Here is a 25,733-nt window from a genome sequence, read left to right on the forward strand (position 1 = left end):
CACAGTTCATCCATTGCAACTGGATTGATGAAAGGTCACTTACACCTGTAGGCTACAGTGTATTTGGAAAAAGCAAAAGGTATCAGCAAAATGTTATATTTTTATTTATTTATTTATTTATTTATTTATTAATAAACAAAAACATCTCTGTCAGTTCCAAGCCGTTTTCATCAGCTATCAAAACAAAGGTAATTTTTGGATGGATGGATTTTTTGTGAATGTTTCTTCTTCTACATAAGATTTTAGTCATCTTTAGTTCATGTGACTTTATTGTCAATGCACAAATTAAGTAACAGTAGTCTGAAACGAAATGCTGTTTTACATCTAACCAGTGGTGCAAATAACTGACATGTCCAAATGGGCCTTGATGAAATGCGTCGCTAGACTGTTCAATACACATGTTAACGGGCCAAAGTTGAAGAGCTGTTCGTTATTGTTCGTGCAAATATATTCATGTTCCCTTGCAGTGGCGTGCACAGACATTTTGGGGGGCAGGTGCTCAGGAGGGGGGGAGGGGGCACTTTTTAGCTCACGTGAAATACTTAATTATAAAAAAAAATCACACACATGTTGAATGAAATTTGACTTGTGCTGCAATTAGTAAATCAATATACAATTAAGACAATAAATAGACCAAAATGTGTTAATTTATGTTGCCTAACAAAACCTATACAACAGAAAACGTTCGTCTTAACACATAGATTTGCAATTGCAAACTCTACCGAAATTATTGGTAGCCTATGTGGTCGTCCTCACGTTATCTGTCATTGACTTGGGCTACAGCGTAAAACTTTATCAGGTGACCAGTCGGCTAAAAATGCTTAGTTGTTTGATGCTGTATGAGACATTTTACTGCACAATAAAATGATTACACGTTGGGCTTAGAGGGCAAACTGTACGATTTTACTTGATCTGTAAGACAATAAAGAGACCAAACAGTACGAGGAGTTATAGTGGGCTACTGACTGACATTACATGAATGCAGATGGGCAGTAATGGGGAACTTCCCGTTTCTTCTGTCACAAATGAATTGTTGCCTAACAAAACATATACAACAGAAAACGTTCTTCTTAACACATACATTTGCAAAATCTACCGAAATTATTTGTATGTGGTCGTCACGTTATCTGTCATTGATTTGGGCTACAGCGTAAAACTTTATCTAGCTTCATCTAACTAGTTTATCAGGTGACCAGTCAGCAAAAATGCTTGTTTGGTGCTGAATGAGACATTTTACTGCACAACAAAATTATTACATGTTGGGCTTAGAGGGCAAACTGTAAGATTTTGCTTGATATGTATGTTACCTGGCTGATGGGGCACGGGAGAAGCAGCCTGTCAGCGACCATGCCTGCTATCTGAAGACTAGCGACCGCGCAAGTTCACGTGACAAAGGAAGAGAGATAGGTCGGATATGCGTGCGCAAGGAGGTGGCTCATTTCGGGGCATTGTTTCAGTCGTTTTTAATGACTCAAGTTTTCAAAAGATCATTTCAAAACCGACCTCAGTAAAATCTTAAAAATATTAATAATAAAAAAAAAGTTTCAAAAGGGCATTTTCGTTGATAAAGGGCAAACTTCCTAGTGCTGTAGCACCACCTAGGGTCTATGTATGCACGCCTATGTTCCCTTGCATTGTGTAACTGAGGTCCATGGCTAGTCTGGCTTTCACCAGACCAAGCTCAATCTTTTAAGAAATCAAAAAATAAATAGCGGGCAGATCAGGCTGGGTTCACCCAGCCTAGTCCATAGGCGCCCGATATTGTTTAATTTTCCGATTGAGATATTCACGCTCTGGCTATTCTAAATGCAAAAATGCATCAGGGAGTTATGACAAAACTGTAGCCTAACTAACAAACTACATCCTAATAGAAAGCTGTTAGCTTCCCTAAGCTACAGGTAGGCCTATAAGGTAGGCCTATTTACAACATAAATTGTCAATAGGCTGGCGACACAAATTAAATCTCCTTTGGAAACCAATGGCTTATGCATTACAGTAGTATCAAGCGGACTTAAACTGCCATATCGTGGCGAAAAGTTGTAATAAAATTCACGCAGCTCCATGAGTCAAGGAAAGCGCGAATTAAGTGGCATCTAAATGGTACCCACTACACAGTAACTTAAAGTGTTGCTAAAGCAGCCATAATGAAATGAAGGTGTCATTGCAGGGCTCTCAAGTTTTGAAGTTTGCAAGGAGTGAGACTTTCTGGGGGGGCCAGTGCCACGCCCCCTCCCCCCTAAACGAAGTACATGAAAGTCCTACGTCTGCTTGAACTACTCGTGGCGCCACGCCCCCTCCCCCCGATCAACAGACCCACCCTCCCCATGTCCCATCAACCCAGCTTCATGAGAGAGCACAAATTCCATTATTTCAAACACACTGTTTTATTTATTCTAGAACCCTATAGTAAATAATAATAAATAATAATAATGCATCACTGCAAACCTCAATCTGATGCAGGTTATGTAGACCAGCCTTTCTCAAACTTCTTTGACCTGAGGCCCAGTCATGGCAGACTTTGGGGTCATAGGGCTCATCTACACGTACCCAACCCCACTCCCTCTAAATCAAATTGTCATTATCATTATCACAATCATTATTATGCCTATATTGTTATACATGCATTTTCACTTAAATGTTTTGTGACATGCACATCAGAGGACTGCTTTACTAATGTAAGATATAATTAGTTTCATTGCTTGTCATGGTTGCATGATGCTTGCATAAGAAGAATACTTCTCAAAACAGCAACAATTATATGGGTGCTATTGTTTTGGGATGTTTCCCTCATGCAAGCATCATACATTGGACATGGAGAAAAAAAATACATGTTTTTTAATGAAGTTTAATTTGAATGCCTGAATGTAAGGATTCAGGAAACACAATACCAGCTTTTTTGGCGAGCAGATTTGAAGGCGTAAATCACTGATCTGTTGATCTTTAACAGATAGAAAGAAGGCTACAATAGCTTTTGGCCACGTTATATTCAAATTTGACAATACAATACTCAGTGCTATACAGTGTATTATACAGTCTCTGCTCTGTTTCTATGGAAGTTCCAAAAATCAACGTTGTTCTATTAAGTGTTTTTAAACAATTAAATAGCATTCAACAGGTTGAAGCGGAGCTTTGATACCAACGTTATCGATTAGTTTCAGTTTCTCTCGCGCAGACGCCTGCATTGAATGAATGCTCATACCACCACTTTATTTTATGGCTCCATGTTTAATAGCAGAAACGTTTGTTTTCTTTTTTTGTCGGTCCGCGGTATCTTGATCAACTGCGCAGCAAATTATCAGACGAAGCACCGGGCCTAATTTCACTCCACGACTCCGAGGACCAGCAGTCTCCACGTTGCGGACCCACATCAAAACAAAACTATTTCCTGATTGGTTGAGAAATCCTATTGTCTGATTGGCCGATAGGTTAGTAACTGAACAGCAGCTCTCTGAGCTGAATGAGCGCACAGACAGCAACGTTGTGTGACACGTTTGTAAAATATAGCCCTTAGAAATTTCTGTACGGGCAAGTTAATAATTTCTCGGAGTGAGAAATGCCATGTGTGGCGTGTGAGCGTGTGAAGTCATTGAAATGCGTGTGTCTCACGCTCAATGCGTGAGACTTGAGAGGTCTGCATTGTTTGGATACTTCACACACACGTGCTTTTTAATCTCACAGACTACAACTACCAAACTGGAATCAAAGCACATCGATTCCCCTCTCACACCCTGCACGCACTTAAAACAAAATAAACAGGCGTCTCAGTCTCACGCATGTATAGGCAAAACTGTATCAGACCGGTGTAACGTTGGTAAATCTTCCATTGCACAGAATGATTTTTGTATCACAGTCGAAAGATACAATTACAGTGCTGCTATCAATTTGCTTGGTATAACCGCATTTATAGTTTTCTACAAATGCAATCAACCAAATTGGCCTCCATCACTCAACCAACCTATCGTATATTATTGTAGGCCTACCTAGGTCCTTATTGATATTATAAGATTAACGTACCTGCAGTAAAAACCAAGCATGTCCGATAAACATTCTCAGATTTATTTCGGCTTCAAGAAGAAATGGGAATTACATTTCATGTGTACATCGTCCTATCCTTATTAGACGTTCTCTGCAGTAAAGTCCTTGTAGGAAGCGTCCATTGTTTTTCCAACCCACTTTTAACTTCCAACAAAATTACGTCTCACTGCAACGATGCGCCATCTAGTGGACAAACGACTACATATCGCCAATACTGGAAATGCAGCCATGATGATGAGGATGAATATTTGGCTTTCTTTTAATCCTACTGAATTTGTAATTATGTATCTGCCATTCTAATACCGATAGTATGTGCGTGCCTGTGTGTGTGTGTGCATGTGTATATGTGTGCACCGCCATCTACAGGCCAATGAGTGTACAGTCACTAAATGTACACATAACCTAAATTTCTTTAGACCCCCCCCCCCCATGGATGAAATTCTACGAAACTTGGCATATCCCCAGAGAATGCCAGGTCAATCATACACATACAATTTGGTGCAGTTTTGAACATCTTAACTGAAGATAGGGGCGATTAAAGCAGAATGATATTGCATTTTCATTTTTTACCAGGGGGGTGCAAATCACAAATGAGTGATTATGGGCCAGGTTGATGTGGGCCCTTGAGACCAACATACCATAAAAGATTCTTCATCCTCAGTGCCACGCTTCAGGTAGTTATTTAGGAAAAACTGCTTTTTTTGCGGTTCGGGGGGCCCAGCACGGGGGGGGGAGTGGCCCCCGGGGACGAAACGTTTTTTTCCGTAAAAGTCTAGTGGGGCTACATACCCACCAAATTTCATGTTCACCGGTGTTTCGGTGTCCCGGGTATCGTTGACCAAAAATTCAGGAAGTAGATGATGGGGGGGAAAAAAAAAAAAAAAAAAAAAAACTTTGACAATCATTATATGACCGCTTCGCTAGCTTCGCTAGTAGCGGTCATAATAAACAATAATGTCAGCAATATCATTGATCAATAGCCTAATGAAAATAAACAAATACCATAATATGCAAACAATAAAGGGTCACACGGCCGAATACCAGTGTTGTAATGTAACGGAGTACAAATACTTCGTTACTGTACTTAAGTAGAAATTTCACGTATCTGTACTTTTTCACGGTGGGCCGCTTCACTTTTGGGCCGGTCGAGGAAAAAAATATTTTTGGTCACGTCTATCTTTTCTTAAAGTAGGACACTTTCCGCATTCTGTGCATGACACAAATGCAATGACTCTGTTCTCAAAAAGAATTGGTTGGGTCCATAGCCCGTTTTTTCCAAAAAGTTTTCTCAGATACGGATAGCCGAGCCGGCCCTACAGTAGACACAAGCGTCAGGAAGGATGGATGGTAGAAAGAGGCCAGGTGAGACTGAGCAGCAGATCAACCAGTCGACCATTGAAAATGATGAGCCCGAAATTAGTGATGAGGAGGCCATGACTACAGGGACAAGTAGAGAGGATAAATTAAAGTTATTTAATGTAAGAAAGAGCAAATACCCTACATGATAAACCTATATGCCTTGTTTGCTCAGAAGAGGGTGTAGTAGGCTAAAAGAGTAGGCTAAATCACCAAACAACAATATAGCCTACCCATGCAAAAAACATGTAGCCTAAACATTAGTTCAATATGCCTCTTTGTGGAAGCGTGGGATAGGCTACATTTCAAAGGCTTTCTTTCTTTCTTTCTGTTTTTGTTAACTTGTGGAATAGTGGAATATTTTTTTTTTAACTTCTCAGTTGAAGTGAATTATTACATAACCTTTACACATTTGTTGAACCATGGTACTAATAAAAACTACAGGATAGTAAGAGCTGAAATGTTGCTTCATTTATCCAATTTTCACCACTATGGAAAACGTGGGCCGGTCTTGGGCCTGAAACTCCCGGGCACTGAATTCTGGCAACTTTGAAAACCAGCTTCTTTTGAAGATGAACAGACACCTTTTTCAGTTTCAACTAATGACTGGCATATTAGTAGCTGCTGGACATAGGTGGCATGTGTGTGTGTGTGTGAGTGTGAGATGGTGAGTAAGCCCTAGAAATGCTCATACCACATGACCAAAATGTTCAGGTCATTTTTATTTAAAGAAATAAGTTATTTATTTTTCATTTTTACCTGAAGTTCATACAAAAGTGACATTTCTGTTTCTGTTTTTTTCTTTGATGTCAGCTCTAAAAATATGCTGTTTGTTCTTTGAACAGGAGAATTGTGCCTGAAAAGTCCTAGAAAAGAATGCGATTTTGATTTGATGAGTGAGATTAAGAAGATATGGGAACACTGAATATGCTTTATGCTTTACTATAAGAAAGCCAAAATAAAGTTCACAATAAAAGTTCTAAATAAATACGCTTGCTTTTTACTTTTTACTTTTACTTCAAATACTTAAGTACATTAAATATCAGAAAATTACTTTTGATACTTAAGTACAGTATATATCAGATACTTTAAGACTTTTACTTAAGTAATATTTTAAAAGGTAACTTTCACTTCTACCAAAGTCTTTTTTTAGTACGATACTTGTACTTTTACTCAAGTATTGCTTTCTAGTACTTTATACAACAGTGCCGAATACATATAGGCTACTGTAACAAAATATAACTGTCTGACTTCCTGCACTGTGCAGGACATGCACATCTCTTGGTTCAATATTAGATTTTCATCCTCTGTCCTCTGTAAACAACTGTGGGAATTCTCCTTTGAATCATTGACGCAGACCTTGCCTTCATTCATCAGAGTCTAGCCAGCTGGTGCTTGCTAGCCGATATGCCATGCTAGACTTTCTATGGGACACGTATGTCATATCGTCGTTGTTCTGTTGGCAGAGAGAGTGATTTTAAGTAAAGAGCCACAAGAACAGAAACAAATAGAAGAAACCTTGTCAGAGAAGGAGTACAGCTGATTCTGCAAAGTGACCTTTGGGCAGATAACTCTCCTCATGTCCACCTTCATGCCGGCCAGCTTGTGGGGCCCTGCTGCCTCTGCTGCATCGGCCTCTTCTTCATTGGCAAAACCCACATAACCCAGGCCTCGGGGGAAGCCTGTGGTGCACTCCATTTTTACCTGCAGGAGATCAGCCGGTATTGAAGAGATTTTACCCCACACAAAATAACACAAAACAGGGCAAAAAGAGGACAGAGAACCGTGCCAGAGCGATGTGACATCCCAGACACTGATGAAAATGAATTTGCATGACATTGCACCCCCATCCCCAAAGTTGAGGTGCCTTTCTTACGTCACAGTCTAGAACCGTCCCCCATTTTTCAAAGTGGGCCTCAAGAACATCTTTAGTCACATAAGGATTCATCCTCTTTAGGACAAGTCCATGATTCTGGAAGAGAGAGAGAGAGAGGTAATCAAACATAAAAAAAACTATGCCACAATACCATATGATACATATATTGAACGCTGCATTATGTTAAGTATTAATTAAGTGTATGTTTACCCATTCGCCCATATCATTCAGCTTCTCCATGTATTGCTTTGGAGCACATACATATACCCTTGAATCCATGGTAACTGGGGCACAAAATATAACGGAGTGAATGAATTGAATGAATTCAGCCCAAGACATTAATGAACCATTGGCATTGCTATGCCTCCTCCCCACCACCCCCACCATTTTTTTATATACTCACTATTACAGTCAGAGGAATGTAAGGAGTATTTTATCACGGACTGCACCATTAAACCTACTTTATCAGGCTGGTGTACAGTAGTTTGGTTGTTGAACACCATTATCTTTCTGCTGAGTGATATCCAAATAGTAGGAGGACACATGTTTTATTTCCAATGAATAAGTGTGTGTCACACATAACAAAAGTCTAACTCTTCTCTACAAGGAGAGGACTGCCACTGGTACACTAATCCTATCCACATTGGATAACCAGCAATGTCAAGACCCTTCTTAACAGGAAAAAGACGGCGTTCAGAGAGGGGGACATGGCAGAGCTGAGGCGCGTGCAAGGGGAACTTAAATTCAAGCTGAATGAGGCTAAGGAGGACTACAGAAGGAAGGTGGAACAGAAGCTGCAGGAAAACAACTTGAAGGAGACATGGGACTGCATGAAGGGTATCACTGGCCTGAAGAAGAACAGCAGCTCTGTGGAGGGGGACCTGGACAGGGCGAACCAGTTGAACCACTTCTACAACAGGTTTGACTGCCCTGCTCCAGCTCAAATAGCGGTGGTCTGTCCATCATCCCCCAGCCCCCACCCCCACACCCCCTCAATACCAGTGCAACACTCACCTCCATCATCACAGGCTATCGTACCCCCACCATCACTGGATTTTGCACCCCTCCCCCACATGGCGATCACGAACAATGAGGTGACAACGACCTCAGTCAACAGCCATCAGACACACAGATCCCAGATGCACCCCTCCCCCTCCCCTCCCCTTACACCCCTCACCATTACAACAGATCAAGTGACAGTCCAACTGAAGAAATTGCGCAGCAATAAAGCAGCGGGGCCTGACAGACTGTGTCCAAGGCTACTCAAGGCCTGTGCTGCTGAACTGGGGAGCCACTGAAGCACATCTTCAATTTGAGCCTACGCCTTGGACAAGTTCCAACACTGTGGAAGACATCATGTCTCACCCCTGTCCCTAAGAAGCCACACCCTAGTGAGCTTAATGACTACAGACCTGTCGCTCTTACATCGCATGTGATGAAGACAATGGAGCGATTGGTTTTAGGTATGCTCAGACCCCAGGTACGCCATGCACTAGACCCGTTACAGTTTGCATACCAGGAGAAAGTGGGCGTGGACGATGCCATCACTTATCTTCTACACAGGACACATTCCCATCTAGACAAGGGGAAAAGTGCTGTGAGAATCATGTTCTTTGATTTCTCAAGTGCTTTTAACACCATCCAGCCCCTCAGATTGGAAGACAAGCTCTTGCAGATGGGTGTGGACGCTCACCTGGTAACCTGGATTACAGATTACCTGACCGAGCGACCACAGTTCGTCAGACTGAAGAACTGTCTCTCTGACACTGTGATCAGCAGCACCGGAGCGCCACAGGGAACTGTGCTCTCTCCAGTCCTGTTCACCCTGTACACATCTGACTTCTGCTACAACACAGAGTCATGCCACATGCAGAAGTTTTCTGATGATACTGCAATTGTGGGGTGTATCAGGAACGGGCAGGAGGAGGAGTACAGGAGCCTGGTGGAGGACTTTGTGCAATGGTGCAAACTCAATCATCTCCAACTTAACACTTCAAAGACCAAGGAGATGGTGGTGGATTTCCACAGGTCTAAGCCCACTCTGCTACCAGTCCACATTGATGGGGTCAATGTGGAGGTGGTTAGCACCTACAAGTATCTGGGTCTCCACCTGGACAATAAACTGGACTGGTCAGCCAACACTGATGCACTCTACAAGAAAGGGCAGAGCAGGCTGTACTTCCTGAGGAGGCTGCGGTCCTTCAATGTGTGCAGCAAGCTCCTCAGGATGTTCTACCAGTCTGTTGTTGCCAGCGTCCTCTTCTATGCAGTAGTATGTTGGGGAGGAAGCACAAGGAAGAAGGATGCGGGGCGACTTGACAGGCTGGTAAGGAAAGCTGGCTCTGTAGTGGGAGCTGAACTGGAGTGCATCACTTCAATATCTGACAAAATGACCCTGAACAAACTGATCAACATCTTGGACAATGAGTGTCACCCACTCCACAGCACTATAAGCAGAAGAGCCTGATCAGCTGGAGACTTCGCTCACTGCCTTGCACAACAGACAGACTGAGAAAGTTATTTGTCCCCAGGGCCATTGAACTGTTCAATGCTTCACTTAAGGGGAGAGGAGAGATAGACTTCTCTGCATAGTCTGTCTGCCTCTTCACCCCCTCCATGTTTGGATACTGTCTGTCCACTAGCCACTTTTACCACTGTCTTTCTGCCTCACTGTTTGCGTTCTATATTAGCACATTAGCACATATGCATAACCCCTCCCTCCATGCCACAGCCGAACTGTGGCCACACTTAAAATAGTTAAATAAATAGATATATAGACTTTACTTTATTTCTGCATTGTTGCACTGTTGGACTTACTCATTTGCACTATCACCATGACATGATCATTCACACAGAGCACCTTACCTTACCTTACTATGCACAGAGAATCACAGGCTCAGTCCCTGCCTCAGTCATTGCAAGCGCCTCTGATTGATTAATCACCACTATGTGGATACTGTTTTTAGAATTGATTTAGATTAAGTGTTAGTTAGTATAATTTGTATTTTAGTATATTTAGCATATTCTTTATCTTCTACTGTCCTTATTGCTTAGTTGTGTTTTTATATTATATACTTTAATTACTCTTTCTGCTGTTAAAGAATGTGTTTGTGTTGTCTGTATGCTGCTGAGACCTTGAATTTTCCCTGGGGATCAATAAAGTATCTATCTATCTATCTATCTATCTATCTACATACACCAATACACGCACAACAGATTTTACACTGGGAATGTATTTGGTCTCTTACAAAGCTCAAATTCACTTGAAGCACATACGGACACGTTTAACAAAGATCTGCCCAGTTTCATATCTCATACTGTATCTTGTGAGACCACAGTCTAGAATCGTTTACTTTTTTTCATTGTCAAACTATGTTTTTTCAAACAAAAGACAGAAACCCTTAACCAACAACCATTCCTCACTGAGGAGTTACTTGTCTGCAGGTGTACTGTGTACTCACCTGACAGATGAGAGACTTCTCCAGCTGTGGTGGCTCTTCGACTCTGTGGAACATTCGAAGTATGTGCTCTTTTTATATTGAGAGTGAGGGGGCGTCACCTTACCAGTGTCACCAGTGCTACAAACTATACGTTTTGACATTTTTTCGGAGCCACATTTTTGCACCCAGACAGGTCTGTCTGCATATCAGTCTTGATATCTGATATTTGAAAGGAAGAATGTTCTATGGACATGTCATTGTATTCTCCTACAAACATGTGCTTGTAGTATCATCATGATACTTGTGTTAGGTTCTATATAATGGTAAGTTCTACTGAAAGCGTCACTGGCTATACCTTGATGGGTGTCATCATACACAAAGATTCTTTGTTAGCTGAAACTGGCCTACCTAATAACCCCCTGTCATTTTCCTTAATCTCTCTGAAGTTGGACAAGGGAGAAGTGAGACAGCACAAAGTACATCACAGACAGATACTATACCCGAGACAGTACTGCACTATTGTGCAGTCTTCATGTAGGTCCGTTTAGGCCTGGTATACATTTTAAGCCCACCCATCCAAAATGTTTCGTAATGTTTTTAGAATATAGAATATAAGTATAGAAACTTCAGCACTTTATGTTACCATAAATGTATTTTAACAAGTCTAGAGTATATTATGACAAGAACAAATGCAGAGGGGCAGGCAGGCACAGTTGCAGCATATCCAACACACATTTTATTCTATAATACTATATTATTTGTGACATAAAATACAACAACAACAAAAATCACAAGCATTGTTAATTAGTTTTTGAGTTTCTGTATTCCCCCTTCCCTGTCTCTGGCAGTCCTTTGGTCATGTCTGTAATCACTCCTGGTGCTCCTGCTCCTTCAGTTTACTGATGAGAAAATGTTTATCCTCCCCCTCCTACAACACATGGACATATCAGTGTATCTCTTAAATAACTCTTTCAATCATACTGAAGCTGATACTCCATCCTACACACACACACACACACACACACACACACACACACACACACACACACAGATTGTCAGTTTGCCAGAAGGAAAAATAAACTTACATTTCTGATCTGCTTCTTCAAGAGGGTAATGAGTTTTTTCTGACCATCATTTTTTTGTCTATATGCATAAATCACCATCCTGAACAACAGTAGAACAACAATGTGTCAGTTACTACTGATGTATTTTCAAGAACATTTGTATACTTAAATATATCAGTGGCATTAATCAATTTGTTAAAACAATTTGCTCTTCTTCTTAGCCAGTACATAGCTCCAAATCAATAACCCTTATGTGCTGCTTTAACCTGCAGGCATAATTAAAATAAAGTTGTGTTTGAGGGGCACTCACAGGAGAAATGTGGAAATGATGTTGAGATAGAGGGGTTTCCTCAGCAGGTGCGTGTAGACCACAGACAGCCATGCCAAACTAGCGTGGGCCTCCTCCAACTCCTCCCACTCTTTCTCCAGTGAAAACATTGTGGGAAGTGACCGGAATGGACCACAGATGGGGTCTGGCTTCTCCCTGAGGGCCAACATACGCAGACGTTTATGCAACTTATTGACAGAATGTTCCTACATCTCAAAGTACCACATTGTAAATTTGATTACAGATATAGATGTGTGGAGTGTGTGTGTGTGTGTGTGTGTGTGTGTGTAGGCTCCCATCCTTACATCCATATACCGTAGGCCACATACACAACCGCCCCAGTGAAGGCTGGGAAACAGAGGAGAGTGGTGAGTATTGTGTTCATCTGATTGGTTCTCCACAGCTGGTGGGATGGACGGTAGTTCAGCAGCAGACTTGCCTGTGAACGTGCACACACACACACACACACACACACTTAATATGCTGAGAGACAAACAATGTGATGTTACACTTACACACACACACAAACACACACATCGCACATTGTGAAGTGGTACCTTTTTTGTGTAGAAAAGTACAAGTAGCTTGAGAATCTGAATAGCTGGCAGCAATGGAGAAAACAGCACTCCTGCCCTGAGAAAGTAAAAGTAGAGTGTGAAGGTGTGTATTTTTGTTTGCGTGTGTGTTTTGTGTGTGTGTAATGGGGTGTATTACCAGGCCAGAGTCTGCCCATAGATGAGGTCCAGAACATTCCGTGCGATGTCAAACGCAGGCCGCTTCTCTCTCATCTTCACCCCCAGCACACACTGACTGTGGGTAGAGACAGATGTCACACTGACATGCTCCATTCTGATGATCAGTTAGTGAGCTTTACATGAAAATGTAAAGAGAAGGATACTTTTGGGCTATATTTGGTTACTTATGTCATCCCTGTTAGCTGAGAGGGTACATTTGGGTGTATGTTTTCTGGGGGTCAGATCGTCACTGTCTGATTGTGGTCACCAGTCAGACCAGTCAGAGGCAGTGCCTCTTACCTTGAATCTGTAGCTCTGAAAACCAGATGGTCAAGTGCTTCAGACCACAAGGGTTATCAGTGGGAATCAGCGTTTCCGTGATAGCTCAGTGTGAAGGACATTGCATAAACGTTATTGCATAATTGCTTACTTTTTGGCATAAAGCTGCAACACATTGCTACACTGCATAAAAATAAGCCCGATGAACAAGTGAAAGCACATTCACTGGTCAAATGAGAGCAAGATGGGTCCAGAGATGGGTGAAGCACTTTTGTGTGGGGCACCCTGGGATAGGAGAAGTACGGCTGGTGGTTGCGCGAGGGATGCCAGTGTGCGTGAAGCGCATGGGCAAGCTTCCCGAAGGGAAAGGCAGTGTGACAAAGTACCGTCACTACAGTTGACTATGCGCTCTGACTGCCATACCAACGGGCCTGGCTCTTTGGCGTTGCGTTCAAGCTGCCCGTTTAGTGATCCGGAGACCTGGGTTAAAGACCGGGTGGAGTAACTGCTCTCTCCCTTCGCTGCAATGGTGTTGGGGAGATAACATTTAGATATGGCACCATGAATGCTTGGGGAAATTGTTGGTTGATAAGATTACTTCCGGTCCCGAAAAGCTTGGCAGGGGAGAAATATTCCATCATAATAACAATCCAAAGCACACTGCTAAGAGTTTAAAAAAAAATAAAAACATGAAAACTAAGACCTGGCTAAGTATGTTGCCTGACTTGAAACAGGACAGCCCCTTCAGGGTATTTTGAAGAGCAACACAATCTCTCCAGCAAAGAAAAAAAGCAACATATCTTGCACACTGAGGCGGATAAGACAGTAATAAAAAATAAAGACATAAAGTATTGAAAAATAAAGACATTAAGTATTGAAACGATAGTTCCTACTTTTAAGCTATATTTCAGATGTAGTAAATCGAAACTATTAGTTCTGAATTTTATATAAAAGTAAATACCCTTCTGTTCAGCCCAGTATAATGCTGGCACAACTTGGCAGAAAGATGGCACAACTTTGAGTCCTATCACTCTCAGGTGTGCTAGGGTGTTGTATGATATTGGTTGCTGCTAAGCCTTACCTCCAGAAGAACTCTCCCAAAATGGTGTACAGCAGGGTCATGATTAGGTCTGCAACCATATGCCGGTACAACTCTTGTCCAGCGTAGGTCTCCCAACACTGAGATCATAGAGGTGACAGATCAGATGAAAATGCTTCTTCTCCGTACTGGCCATAAATGACACAGCAATGGATACATAATACATAATTTCACTGCATTTCTTACATCCAGTAACTATGCATGTGACAATAAACTTCCTTGTATCCTTGTACCCTTGGATTTCTGTCACTGCCAGTAGAGCAGAACCATCTCGTTATGCCACCACACAATTATGTCCATACTAAACATGTGTGTATACAATACGTAATCCTGTCAGCAAAACAGTGCCAGGAGGTCCAAGAAATGATCTCAAATAAGGACCGGCGTTTGTGGCATATGATGTACACTAGTGCAGTAACAGGTGCACAGTTGCATTCTTGCCTGATGACTTCTGAAACCTATCGCTGAGTCTGTCATCCAGTGAAAGGAAAGCAATATGAGAATACTTGTCTTCAGCAGCAAATTTCTGAGGAGAACGAGACAGGTGGAGATAAGGGCTTAATATGAACAAGAGGAGCAGGGTCATCAGTTCAACGCAAATTAGAATTACAGACAAGATGAATAATAGCTATTTTCTGCTAACACATGTCTTCCGATCCCATCCTCATGAGAAACAAATGTGTCATACAGATGATTGGAATCACTAAGAGGATACAAACAATAACTGATTGATTTTAAAAGAAAATCACACCTTTCTAGTCAAAGAACCTGAAATTGTTCCGAAATGTATATGGTATGTGTAATAAACGACTGTTATGAACTGAATGCAACCCTATTGCAAGTGCAATCCAAATTGCAGTGAGATGCATGAAGGACACTTTTAATAGTTGTATTCATTATATTAAAATATTGCATCTCTTCATTTAGTTTCCACAACCATGTAGACTCTTTTCTATGGTAAATTACTATTACAGCTGGAAATTACATATTTCCAATGGAATATTAGTGCAAAGCCCTTGAGTTAAAAGGAATCATTATCAATGTAGACTAACTCCATTTAGGGCCCTATCTTGGCGATCTGAAACGCATGGTCAGTGGCGAAAAGCTTACATAAATTTAGCGGTGTGTCCAGTCCATATTCATGGTTATTTTGTTATCAAACGTCGGGTGCATTGTTCAAAAGGGTTGCTCTTCTGTTTTTTCATCAGTCATGGGTGTGTTTTGGGCATAACATCCTTTAAACCAATGACAGTGACATTTGGCATTTCCTTTAACAGCGCAACTTCAAACAACACATCGGTATTTTGCCAGTCAGCAGCGCATTTGAAGGAATCTGCTTGCATGCGAGACCGTGTGGAACACAACGATTCCACTGAACCTTGCTTTACTGAAACCTGTTTGTGATTACATGCATTCTGCACTCGCCTATTATTTAAATTCAAAGGTAAAGTGAGACTAACTTCACCGTGACCTCATAGTCAATGGCAAAACAGTTCTACAAAGTTATTTACTTTCACTATTGACTGACAAGGGGTTACAATCTAATACATAGCCTGAAAAAAGCAACACAATTATGTCTGAATGAAATAATAAAAATCCTACGAATATTTATCCTGCAGAGAAGTTGTTTGGGACTGCTTGATAAGGGCTGCTTACATCTCGTGACAGTGTGTCTTCAGCTGTGCTTTACATGCTCCTTTCACTATAAACCTGTTTTTTTTGGTCAGTGACGTAAGGATTTTTAGAGGGTGTAAGATAGCGATTTTGGATCATGCGCAGACCACCCCTGGGCGCAAGGTTAATAAAAGTGGAGCGCATGGCAAACAATTCGTCACTGACTGGGTGTAAGATATGAATAAGCCTTGCGTCGCAATTTGCACCACGTTGCGCCGGGTGTACGATAGGGCCCTTATTGCCATGCCAAATGTGAAGGACACATCCTACAGCAAGACAGAGAACTAAAGCATTGCTCCAAATACCAATTTAGTGAAGATATTTAACCATTTCTACAATTGAAGTATTCTTTGATGCAAGCAAATACTTGAAATAAAAATACCTTTTTTATTTTAAGTAGACATGATTATTTCTAACATTGGCATAGCCAAGACTATATTTTTGATACATAATTCATGGCTAAATATGGGTTTTCCTGGGAAATGTGCCATTTTCTATGCCAAACTTTTGGCAGTGCTCACAGAAATCTAAAACAGACATAACAGATCATATGAGTAGTAATCAGTATTTCACATTCAAATATATAGGGCTCAGAGACTATTATTATTTTTCATAGGAACCAGCTCCACATACTGATAGGACTTTGTAATAGGATTTTGTAATGATGGCTTTTTCAGGCACAGCATGAGACTTGAGCCTCGAGCTGTCTTGGAGCTCACCTTGAGATGGCCACATATGCCCGTGTGCTGGGGGACTGGTAATATTCCATACTGCCTACGGTTCTGAAAAGGCCTGGCAGCAGCAGATTTACAGTGCTCACCAGAAAAGGCAGCCCTAAGACATTCTCAATCTGTAATAAAACATACACAATTATTCTGTCTTGAGCATTTATGCATGGCATGATGCAACAGTACAAGTGCTGCACAGCATTACTCTGTCTGTTCAGATCTAAATCTGTTTCCTCTCTGGGTTGGCACACAGCACTTTGACACACAGATAACTCTCACGACTAACACTTTCATGCAACTCTTTAGTGACTCTGGGGCAGACAATGCACCCGTAAAGAACTGCATGCGCCACTGGCCAATCCACAGAGAGGGCATGCGGTGCCTTCCATTTTCCATAGCATGTAGTAAAACTTCTGCCGAACATATAATTGGCACGTTATTACATTACAATAATATTATTACGTTATAACATATTAACATATAATTAGCATTATTGCCCTCTAACCATAATTTGCGCTGCCCTAAACTAGCCCAAAGCAATTTATTGGAATTAATCTAAAGTTTAGCAAGCAGGAAATAATAAGACAAGATTAAAGATATAATCAAAGAGATAATGTAGGGCAATAATTTGAAACCGCCCAAAATAAACTATGCCTATATAATCTATTCAGCTATACAAACAAATGCAACAGTGTAGTTTAGCAGGGAAGTGGATGACATAAAAAAATAATACAAAAATGCAAACATATAGGCCACTCAGGACCATAACCCTGACTTGCTCTAAAAGTAAGGATGTACATGACTTCAGCTCTAATACTATACATGTTAGTAATCAGAGCAAGTAAAGGCTGCTTTTAACATTGTTCAATTGTGCACAGATATGGACATATTTTGTCATTTGTATTTTGCAGGATGTAGTTTGTAACAAAATACTTTGAGGGATTGTATTTAGAGTATTTCAAATAATAATAAATAATCAAATAAGCCCAAATTTCATCAATCAGTTAATACCTATAACCATGACAATAGGCTATGCTTATCACCATAGTGAAATATTTTGCCATATTTTCTGATGTTGGCAATGGCAATATCCAGGTTAGATGCACGGAAATCATGTGACACCCTAGACTGGGCTCCCTCCCAGTGAATGGGCTTTGAACACAGGAGAAAAAACTCCTCTTGAAAATGGCATTAGGGCAACAAAGGCCAATCATGCTACATTTGTTGCAGTTTTGATTCAAATAACTAGTGTAAGGTCTCCATATAATATTGATTTCAACTTGCATCTAACTAAGAAATGCATTTTTTTAATTTTCTGTTTGTCCCATAGTGGCAACAGAGGCCATACATGTTACATCTGTTTGAAATGCAGCTAGTGCTCTTCATATAATATCTTCTGTGCTTTTGCTTTTATTTACCATCTTACTTTTCAAAATGTGCCTTTGCTTCATGGACTTTTACAGCAGACCAGTCTTGCCACATTATTATTCTGCATGTGGAGTATGTCACTGATGCTCTAAGAAGAATCTCTGGTGTTTTGACCTTTCAGTATAAAAAAAGACTTAAGATTATCGTGTCGGTATTTTTGTATTTTCAAATTACTAATTACTTGTATTTTAATGAGTGTCAGTGTTTTGCATTTTATTTTATTACATTTCATGAGCTAGAATTTGTAGCTTGTAACAAAATAGCTTTTGATGTGTTTGTGCCCACCTGTGCATAACTGATGTGGAGAATAATGATTCAAATGATTGAAAGTGTCATTCGTGCATCTCACTACAATGTGGATTACACTTGCACTAGGGGTCTCATTTTAGTTCAATAGCTCAAAGCCCCTATGTTTACCTAGCAGGCTCAACCATATGATGTAACAGTTTGAATTAGCACCCTATTCAGCCTAAGGAGAATTCTAGAGAGCTCTAGCTGATGCTAACCTGACCCTCGCCAGATGAATTTCGTTCCGCTTAGCTCCGCCTAGCTTCACTCACATCCATCTGGGACCTCTTCCATTGAGAGTGATTTCTGCAACCGACTTTATGGTTCAGCCAATCAGGACGCAGGGCGGGAGTTTCATAGATGTGACGTAGTGGAGAAGCGACCGTGAGACTGTTATCAGCGTCCCAGGTTGGCTTCGATGTGAGTGGTTGAAGTAGCACGTCAATAGATGACGGACAAGTGGCTTATTCAATCATATGCAAGCATTTTTTGATTAGGCCCAGCCTTCTGAAAAACCACTCCAATGGATCGGTTCTAGATGGATGAGTGGAGCTAGGCGGAGCGAAATTCATCTGGCGAGGGTCAGGTTAGCTGATGGCTGCAGCAACTCAAATGAGTATTTTTTTCAAAAAAATGTTTGCACTTACATTACTCGTTGACCCTTGGAATTCTCCTTTACACACTCTAAGGCCCACTAGGCACAGGGCCACACCCAACGAGTCTCACCTTTTTCAGGTGAAGGAAGTTAATATACAAGTAGATGCCCAAGACACAGATCCCAGTGCAGCCCAGACAAATGGTCCATACTAGTCCACACAGCAGCCACTGGCACACAATCCCATCTCTTTTCCTCCTCTGGGCCACGCTGTCAGATATCAGTTCCTGTCAGGGAGAACACATCGCATTGAGTAGACAAGGCCTGTGCTCTTTGGGGGGAAACTCCGACAGCAAATTCCCTCTACTTTGACAGATTTCTGATGAGTTCAAACTGTTTACTTGATACTCAAAACAATAATTCTGATGACTTCCAGGAAAATAAGGTTGTAGTTCTTATTGACTTCAGCTCTCATACTAAATGTTATGGTTATTAATAATCAGAGTAAAGACAGGTTGAGTGCAAATATAGACCTTCCATATATTTAAAGGGGTCGTGCTGCAGGAAACAATTTCTTGGTGCTTTTGAAATGTTAATGCTACTATAGGAGTCACACGGGGCTTTGCCAATTTGACTATTACCTTTCCCCCTGTAATGGCCATAGAAAAGAAATGGTCATAGAGGCGAATTAGAAAAATGTATAATTTTTACATCACACTGTTCTCATTTATTATGCCCCCTACCTTACTAGCAATCTAGCAATACACCTGCGATGCTTAAAGATGTTGGCCAATCAGAGTGAAGCCAATTATGCATGTCAAATGTCATGTCAAAATAAAAGCTCAGCTGCAAATTCGGCAGGGTTTTCAGAGCATGTTAAAACATTGTGAGGGGGAAAAAAACCTTGAAGACTTCACATACGTAAACATCTCGGGGGGTGTTAAATAATTGAAAAGTGTATGCCATTGCTTCTGTAATCACTCTCTTCACTTTTGGGCAACACGGAACAGCATTAATCGCACGTTGTCAACCATGTCACACTGCATTTACATTTTTTCCTCCCTATTTTTACTTCTTCTTTCTCCCTCACTAATTTCCTTATCATCTCCCCATGTCTTTGTTTTCTCTCTATAAAGCAGACTGCACCTGCCTTTCACATTGGTGTTTAGCCTATACACCATCTGACCTTTCTGTGTGAACACACAACTTTCCACTGCACATACTGAGAGCCACACAACTGAGGAGTGAGAGGGGAACTAACACAGGAAATGAGAGAAAAAGAGAAATGAAACATGACAACAACAATATTTTAAGACATTTTGTCGAAACTTTCATGTGCTTACGTGAAACTTCCATGTGCGCACATGAAAGTTTCACGTAAGCACATGAAAGTTTCACGTGAGCACATGAAAGTTTCACGTGAGCACATGAAACTAAACTTTAGATTTTTTTTTGCTCATGTCCCCTTAGGGGCTCCGTAGTATGCCACCTTAACAAAATTATTTATTTTCATATGGAAACCAATGCAAACTCCCTGAATGAAATCAAGACTGACACACACACACACACACACACATACACACGTGTTCATTTTATTTAACACACATATAGTTATTATCATTATTACAGCTTCATATTGTGCTGTATAAGAGGTTATCATAAGCTCTTATATTAGATCCTGGAGAGTTGGTTCTGTCACCTTTAGCTGGGTGCTGATGTTGGCTTGCTTCAGGAGGATGGATGATTTCTTGGTGACTTTGAAATCCCAGGAGCAGAAGACACACGCCGTCAAGCCCCCCTCAGACAGCAAGCTCTTACCCAGAGACTTTGAAACACTGGAGGAGCATGGAGTATATCAAAGACCATGACAGTGACACTAACAATATCAATGCCTCCTACCAAGAGACTTCAACACACTGGAGGAGCCATAAGTATATCAAAGACCATGACACTAACATCAATGTTCCCCTTCCGACAGCAAGCTAAGAGACTTCCACACACTGGAGTAGAGTATATGAGACACCATGACACTAACAATGCCCCCCGCGACCGCAAGCTCCTACCCAGAGACTTGGACACACTGGAAGAGCTGTGAGTATATTAAACACAGTTAAGACTCAACATGTGGCAAAAGGAAATATATGTGTTTATGTGTTAATGTCATTTCTACTAACTTCTGCTTCAGATTATGTTTAAGATAGATGCATTTTACATATGATTTGTATCTCCTTCCCTCTCAGCCCATTCTATTTCACTTGCATCTCTGGAGGTGAGAGATGTTCCCATGACTGAACACATTACTTGATGTAAGTCCAAGAATGCTCTGAATTTTCAGAGATGACCTATCCACCCTACATACAGTAAAAACCATCGGGCTAGACCCATGTTAACTGTACGTACACACCGCCGCCGACTTGAGCTTCCAAAGAAGCTCTGGTCGCCCTGTCAAGCTTGTCAAAAAAGTCCAGGGAAGCTTTGGACGCTTTGGCCGCTCTGACGTGACAGCATTTTACGTTCGATCATGTTCTATCTTAATACTTCCATCTATTCGATTGGTTGCTGGTCGTTGGTCGCTGAACCGCATCATAGCTCATTACCATAAAGTTGACTGACTTTCAACTTTCTGCTTGACGCTCAAGTCGCTCAAGATGGCCAAAACGCGACGCCGACTGATTTGACGCTTCTGGCAGCTGAGAGAAGCTGGCTTCCATTGAAAATTAATGACTTCCTGACTCTTTGGAAGCTCAAGTCGGCGGCGGTGTGTATGTACAGTTAATGAGAGAGGCAAAGGCTTTGATTGCACCTGTATACAAGCATAACACAGGTGACGAAGAAAGAGATGATGATGATGAGGATGTAGGCCAGGGGGATGCTGTAGCCCAACTTTACTGCCTGCCCACAGTCCGACTGGAAACAGGCCACCCTCAGGCTGCTGTTGGTGTAGTAGCCATAGTACAACAGTGAGTTGGTGAAGTATCCCTGAGAGAGAATAGCAGCCACAGAATAGCATGTAGAGAGAAAGAATTTAGAGCAACCCGAAAAAGGTGAAATGAAAAAGAAAGATGTGGAGAAACAGATGACACATGAGCAAGAGAGAGAGAGAGAGAGAGAGAGAGACAAAAAGAGAGCTACCACAAAAGCTAGACATTCTCTCTCACCCCTTTAATTTGTGATCATACATGCCACACAGTCGTTTAATAAATATTCGTGGTGTAGATTCCAAGTCAACATGATTTGACTCAGTATAAGTATTTTGCTGGCATATCACTAAAATGGAAAATGGAAACCATACTAAAATATGAGTGAGTAAAATTAATGTTACCACAACACCATGTTTACTACAATTATTAAAGAAGGCCCAGACAAAATAGCACTAATGGCCACAGAGCAACATATTATGAAGCTCTGTGGGACATAATGTTCCGATGGCCCTCATCTGAGGAATGGAAGAGGAAGTCCCACCACTACTCACATCCCCAGTGAGAAGCTCCAGGCCACTGAATGTCGGGTCCTGGGCTTGAGGCTGATCTGCGTCCAGTATGGCTTGTGGCAGCGCCACAAAAATGCCCACGAGGAGGGCCATGACGACATTGTAGAGCAGAAGGGTCCGCAGGAAGAGGAAATAGGACAGGACCACCGTGCCAAAGCGAGCGCCGACCTGCTTCAGCGAGCCCCTCCATGGCTTAACACTGAACAGGGTGGACAAGTGCATACGCAGCCTTCCCTATAGGTATGAAATACACATTTAAAAAATCACTTTTGTCCAGTCACGTGTGTGTTTATATGTGTGTGTGTGTGTGTGTGTGTGTGTGTGTGTGTGTGTGTGTGTGTGTGTTTCTGCGCCTGTGTGAAAGTATTCACATTTACATAAAGTATTCATATAAGTCCAAAGACATTAGTGCATGTGTCCATCCAGGTATTTGTGTATTAATGTGAATTTGTCTGACAAACCCACCACCCTTAGAGCAAATTGATGGCAACCGCACTGAAAGGCTGTGTTAGTGGAAGGGTCCTCTGCATCCAGACGCATTTCTCTTCTGCATAGGAGGGGTGGGGGGAGGAGATGGGAGAGTACAACAAATCGTCAACTGCTGACATGACATTAAATTTTAAAAGCGTTCAATTGGAGGAATGTGAACAGAGGCATATGAGTCCGTTTATATAAGCAAGGATTTCTGGTGTACCGCAGACATCTCTTTTCGTCCACACTCAGGGGCATATTTCGAATCCTACACACACCCTCCTTTCTGGACATGGTCTTCAGGCTCTTCAGCTCTGCCTTTCGCCTTGCTGCAACACACACACACACACACACACACACAAAGAGTGTGCTGAGAGGACCTCAGGTAAATATATGCTCAGATTGCTGTAGAACTTGAGTGAAGCCTGTTTGTTTTCACATCTGTCCAGCTACTGGGTCTACTTGAAGTGATATGCAGAGAATCCTCAATCCTCAACCTTTTGGCTCAACAGCGGCAACATATGGGAGGAAGATGAGTTGACATTTTGGTCAGAGGGATGGTTATTGCAATTCAGTTAGTGGTTGCGGTTTCTTTTGCATAGTGACAGAGATAGGATAGGAGTAAATGTAAATTACTACGGTCTAAGTGGTGACAGAGATACAATAATTATAAATGTCACTACTGAGATAGTGTCACACATAAGTATGAGCCATTGTCTCACAGTGCTGGCTGTCAGTGTGGGGGTAAAACCCTAACCTTTCATTTCCTGGCAAGAGATATTGATAAAAAGTTGGATGAAATGAAGTGAGAACATGATCTTGCTTCTAGAAACGGAGGCGTCTGTGACTTACTGATGGTGTAACTTGGCATGGCTGACAGGACTCCAAGTGAGACGCCGTGGGTCTCAATTGGGAGGCACTCATCTGTGATTTGGATACAGGGCTGGCCTGGATCATTGCTCTCACTGTCACTGCCCAAGTGCACCAGCTCATCTATAGCAAACACATACGTGACCAAGACAGGAAAGTTCCAGAAAACACTTTAACACTTCATACCACTTCTGAGGCTCCTACTGCTACTTATGTCAACAGAGTTGTTACTGACATGGTCATTATGCTTCTTTTATTGTTATGGTTATGGTTGAGGTTATGTTTGCTTAGCATATTTTGTTAGATTTTATGGAGGGAAGCAAATGAAAATCTATAGGTCATCATAAAGTGAGAATATACTTGAAGCAGAATGTTTGTGGATAACAGGGCCAACTTGCGCTTGTCTGCTCAAACCTTACCTGGGTCTGAATCTGCATCATCCATGTCCAATTCTATCATCTCAACATATCTATTACCCAAAGAGAAAGAAGAAGTACTTTGGGTTAGTTATTCAAAAATGTACAATTTCAAAATCAATTTTGTTTTTAACTTTTACATAATGTTATGTTGAAGAAACCATCTGCTACTAGGGCCCGTTTGCACTCTGCTTGGACCCCAATGATCACTCGAAACCACCAACATACAGTCTATTCTACTTTATACCAAAAGTATTTACTGTCATCAGCTGACGTTATCAAAGGTATGCAGAGAGGAGCATCTTACCCAGGGCTCACCACCTCCATATTCAGATGGAAACCTACAGCAATGGGAACCTGCCGCCCCTGCTCGGTGCTGTATGTCTGCGGCCTCTATATGCAGTTTCCTGTTCCTTAGAATAGACGGAGAGTGTGAAGCCTCAGTGGGTGGTACTGTCAAACAGAAGTATTACAGTTTCTGTGAAGTCAGGATGGACCACAGACAGTTTCTGTGAAGTTGCATAGTAATAGTTTGTGCTTGTGTTGTGTTTGTGAAAGAGTTCAGCCTTTACATGTTTGAAAAACAAAATAGTCAGGTTCCAGGAGATTTTATTGGAAACATGTCATGTGAGAGCTCTGAGGAATGAGGGTTAGATACTGTGTACTACCAACAATTTAGGATTTCATTGAAAGGTGTGCTGTTTGATGAAAAGGAAGGCAAAGTCTTGGTCCAAGAAATGCACAATAAGTTGTTTCAAAGCTGGGAAAGTTAATCTGTCTACAGTCCAAAAAATGAACCAGCAGGAATGTCATGATGAATGTTACTGCCTCTGATATTATTGGTTACAGTTTTACTTTCCAAACCAATGAGTCAAGGTCTACCTTCGAGCTTTGCAAATGACAGGGAAATGTTTTATAGTGTCTCAACAGAAACCAACTTTAACTTGATTGCAAGCATTATGACGACATGGAGCCAGGAAATACCTTGAGTAGAACTGCAGTTCATAAGAAAGGGTATCTGCTTAGGGCCAGCTAAGTAGAGAGATGATTAGCCATCCCCCAAAACTCCTGTGTTCATTGAAGGTGAACCCATCTTTACATTCAAACTCATTGGGACCCACATCAGCAACAACCTCAAATGGAAAATCAACACAGATCACATCTACAAAAAAGCCCAGCAAAGACTTTTCCATCTCCGACAGCTCAAGAAGTTCAGAGTAAGGTCTCATCTGCTCCGCTTCTACACAGCCATCGTTGAAAGCATCCTCACCACATCCATCACAGTCTGGTTTGGCAGTCTTGACACACTCTCCCGGAAGAAACTACAGTGCATCATCAACAGAGCATCCAAAGTCATTGGTTCACCCCTACCATTGAATCACTCCACCACAAACAGACACTACGCAGAGCCTTCAAGATAATCTCTGATATCATCCATCCTGCACACTACGTCTTCCAGCTACTGCCCTCTGGGAGGCGTTACAGGACAATCACCTCCAGAACAACTTAACAGTTTCATTCCCATAGGGGTCATTCCACATCAATTCAACCAGGGCCCACGC

The 25,733-nt window shown here is 41.6% G+C and overlaps 2 protein-coding genes across 2 annotated transcripts; both read right to left on the minus strand.

The window, feature by feature from the left end:
* Positions 1-6,100: 6,100 nt before the first annotated feature.
* On the minus strand, positions 6,101-10,756 carry LOC143103206 (heterogeneous nuclear ribonucleoprotein A0). Its single transcript, XM_076267025.1, has 5 exons — positions 10,729-10,756; positions 7,478-7,551; positions 7,268-7,363; positions 6,949-7,095; positions 6,101-6,847 (listed from the first exon to the last, which is right to left on the minus strand). The coding sequence occupies exons 2-5, from the start codon at positions 7,544-7,546 to the stop codon at positions 6,758-6,760; spliced, it is 402 nt and encodes a 133-aa protein (XP_076123140.1). The 5' UTR covers positions 7,547-7,551; positions 10,729-10,756; the 3' UTR covers positions 6,101-6,757.
* A 679-nt stretch (positions 10,757-11,435) lies between these two features.
* Positions 11,436-24,555, minus strand: tmc6a (transmembrane channel-like 6a). The gene is made up of 18 exons (XM_076265945.1): positions 24,479-24,555; positions 24,175-24,224; positions 23,738-23,878; positions 23,109-23,214; positions 22,880-22,961; positions 22,397-22,648; positions 21,728-21,903; positions 20,624-20,759; positions 19,056-19,211; positions 16,605-16,735; positions 14,653-14,737; positions 14,194-14,291; positions 12,814-12,909; positions 12,657-12,732; positions 12,405-12,538; positions 12,082-12,255; positions 11,793-11,871; positions 11,436-11,635 (listed from the first exon to the last, which is right to left on the minus strand). Exons 1-18 carry the CDS (start codon positions 24,496-24,498, stop codon positions 11,576-11,578), a joined length of 2,052 nt encoding a protein of 683 aa, XP_076122060.1. The 5' UTR covers positions 24,499-24,555; the 3' UTR covers positions 11,436-11,575.
* Positions 24,556-25,733: the final 1,178 nt, after the last annotated feature.

The sequence above is a fragment of the Alosa pseudoharengus genome, unplaced genomic scaffold, assembly GCF_046254945.1.
Source record: "Alosa pseudoharengus isolate Yale_2024_CS ecotype anadromous, Long Island Sound unplaced genomic scaffold, YU_APseudo_1.1 YU_APseudo_1.1_scf_4, whole genome shotgun sequence".
NCBI classification, from domain to species: domain Eukaryota; kingdom Metazoa; phylum Chordata; class Actinopteri; order Clupeiformes; family Clupeidae; genus Alosa; species Alosa pseudoharengus.

Bases quoted from the DNA above. Each gene is read 5' to 3' on its own strand.
- LOC143103206 (XM_076267025.1), bottom strand. From the start codon at position 7,546: ATGGATTCAAGGGTATATGTATGTGCTCCAAAGCAATACATGGAGAAG. The intron at 7,364-7,477 runs GTAAACATACAC...TCTCTCTTCCAG, and splicing joins TGAATGATATGGGCGAATGG to AATCATGGACTTGTCCTAAA. The intron at 6,848-6,948 runs GTCACTTTGCAG...CTCTGCCAACAG, and splicing joins GGAGAGTTATCTGCCCAAAG to AACAACGACGATATGACATA.
- tmc6a (XM_076265945.1), bottom strand. From the start codon at position 24,498: ATGGAGGTGGTGAGCCCTGG. The intron at 19,212-20,623 runs GTGACAGAACCA...TCTCCCTGACAG, and splicing joins ACATCAGCACCCAGCTAAAG to GAACTGATATCTGACAGCGT. The intron at 11,872-12,081 runs GTGAGTGCCCCT...ACTGTTGTTCAG, and splicing joins ATCATTTCCACATTTCTCCT to GATGGTGATTTATGCATATA.